A 2,009-nucleotide genomic window follows, 5' to 3' on the forward strand; every position below is an offset into this window, starting at 1 on the left:
GCCGCAGCTTCGGCTCCGCTTTCGGCCGCGGCGCGCGCGGCAACGGGCCGCCTGCCTCCAGCTTCCTGTGCGGTAGCCGCCCCTGCGTCGGCGCCGTTCCTGGGCTCCCGGGCTCTGCGCAAAGCCCTGGCCCTGGCGGCCGGGACATGGGACGGGGGCGCAGGGTAGGGCGGCTTCCCTCAGTGCCGTGACTCCACCGGTTTCAGCATGAAGACCCTTATAGCCGCCTACTCTGGGGTCCTGCGAGGTGAGCGACGGGCCGAGGCTGCCCGGAGCGAGAGCTCTAATGGAGGATCTGCACTATCACGAGAGGGGTCTGGGAGATGGGGTGAGTGTCTGGGGATGATCTGTCACAGCGGAGGGGTCTGCAGGGCCTTGGCGGCTTTCGTCCTGGGGTTATGAAACTGCGAGGAGATTTTCAGGAAAGGGCTCTGAGGCAGGCTGGTGGTGTTCTTAAGATGCGCGCACGTTGCTGGAGGACTGGCCACTGCAGGTCGAGGTCCCAACGCCTTCCTTTTTCGGGGGGCGGGGGGGGAAGCTGGCTTCTCTCCCTTCTGCCATCATTTGGGTCTGGGATGAAGGAAGAATATAATCTGATTATTACCTAGTCTAATCTAGACAGCCAGGCATCTTCGTCAAGACCGGGTTCATTCTCCACTTTGGCACTCATCAATATTTTTCTACCTCTATTACATCACTTCCCATCCCCCAGCTTGTTTCCCTCATCTGTGATGTGGGAGTTATTTGGGATATTGGAGAACTCTCCAGCTCCCAGTACTATTCGTGATCCCTGGCAGTTCCCTACCCTCCCCCCTCACCAGGTGGAGCAAGCTTTGCCAGTGAGAGACTGGATGGGCAGGGTGGCAAGGGTTTTGCAATTCCTTGAAACAGCCACTCACAGGGAACATGCCTGGCTGGAACAGGTGTGCCCGCACTGTCCTCTGCCCTATGCCCGTCCTTCAGCTCAGGCTCTGGAGCCCATTCAGCAGCAACTCTGAGCCTGGCACACTTAGAGTGCAGGGCAGAGGACACTCGGTATCCCCCAGAGTGGAACCAAGGCCCTCAGTGAATCGGGCAGAGTTGAGATCAAACTCCACCGTTTTTCCCATGCAAGGAAGAGCATCCCTTTCACCCTCACCCCTTTCCTATAGTTGGAGAAACTGAGGCAGGAGAAAGCATGACCTAGGATTAAATATAAATCCGGACCACCCTGGGAAGTCATCACAGCTGTGATGTTTGCTTGTTCTGTGTATTTGTCTTGCATGAAACCTCTCTCACTCCTGTCTTTGTTTTGCTTGCTGAACCTCTCCAGCTTGGGATTTTTCTTTAGTAATTAACAATTACCTGCTCTGCCCACCTTTGTTATAAAAATAAAACATGCCAATTTTGGAAAATTTGAAAAATGTAGACAAACAGGAAGAAAAATAAAATTGCTGGTAAATCAACTGTCCAAAGATAGTTTCGTATTGGCATTTTAGTATACTTCTTTAGAATTTTCTTTATACACATTATATAGATAAAGTTGAAGACATGCTTTAGGTATAGTTCTGAACCCTGTTTTCTCCCTCTTAATAATATTTACTTCTGTTAATCAAAATCATTTGTAATATCCTAGTGGTTGCAAGGTAACCCACCCTGGAGCGGTATCACAATTTAACTGTGTCCTGGGCATTGGTGTTGCTCCTTGTGTGATTATCCCTTTGGCTATCTGCCCTTCTTGGTCTGGGTGCTGCTCTTTACCCTTGGTGAGGTACTGAGCTACTGTCACCATCATGGAGGCAAGCAGCCTGAGCTGTCCCATGCACCTGGCCCAATAGCCTGTGACAGCCCCTTCTCTCACTTAAGAGTGCTTTTGCATCTACTGTGCCCTTTGATGCCTTTAACAAGGGAAGGAAGGGACTTACCGACACTCACACTTTTTTTTTTTTTTTGTCTTTTTCCGTGTCCGGCAACGGATTGCAACCCTCAGTGTCGCCCCCGTACCGGACCGGGACCGGCAACGGGATTGC

At 51.9% G+C, this 2,009-nt stretch overlaps 1 protein-coding gene across 1 annotated transcript in view; it reads left to right on the top strand.

Moving 5' to 3' along the window:
- The first annotated feature begins 42 nt into the window (after window positions 1-42).
- DGAT2 (diacylglycerol O-acyltransferase 2) overlaps window positions 43-2,009 on the top strand; it is a 36,591-nt gene continuing 34,624 nt past the window's right edge. The window contains exon 1 of the mRNA XM_008577261.1: window positions 43-328. Coding sequence (XP_008575483.1) covers window positions 208-328 — 121 coding nt within the window. The 5' untranslated portion in view covers window positions 43-207. The remainder of the gene's footprint in view (window positions 329-2,009) is intronic.

This window comes from Galeopterus variegatus, unplaced genomic scaffold, assembly GCF_000696425.1.
Source record: "Galeopterus variegatus unplaced genomic scaffold, G_variegatus-3.0.2 Scaffold1473, whole genome shotgun sequence".
NCBI lineage: Eukaryota > Metazoa > Chordata > Mammalia > Dermoptera > Cynocephalidae > Galeopterus > Galeopterus variegatus.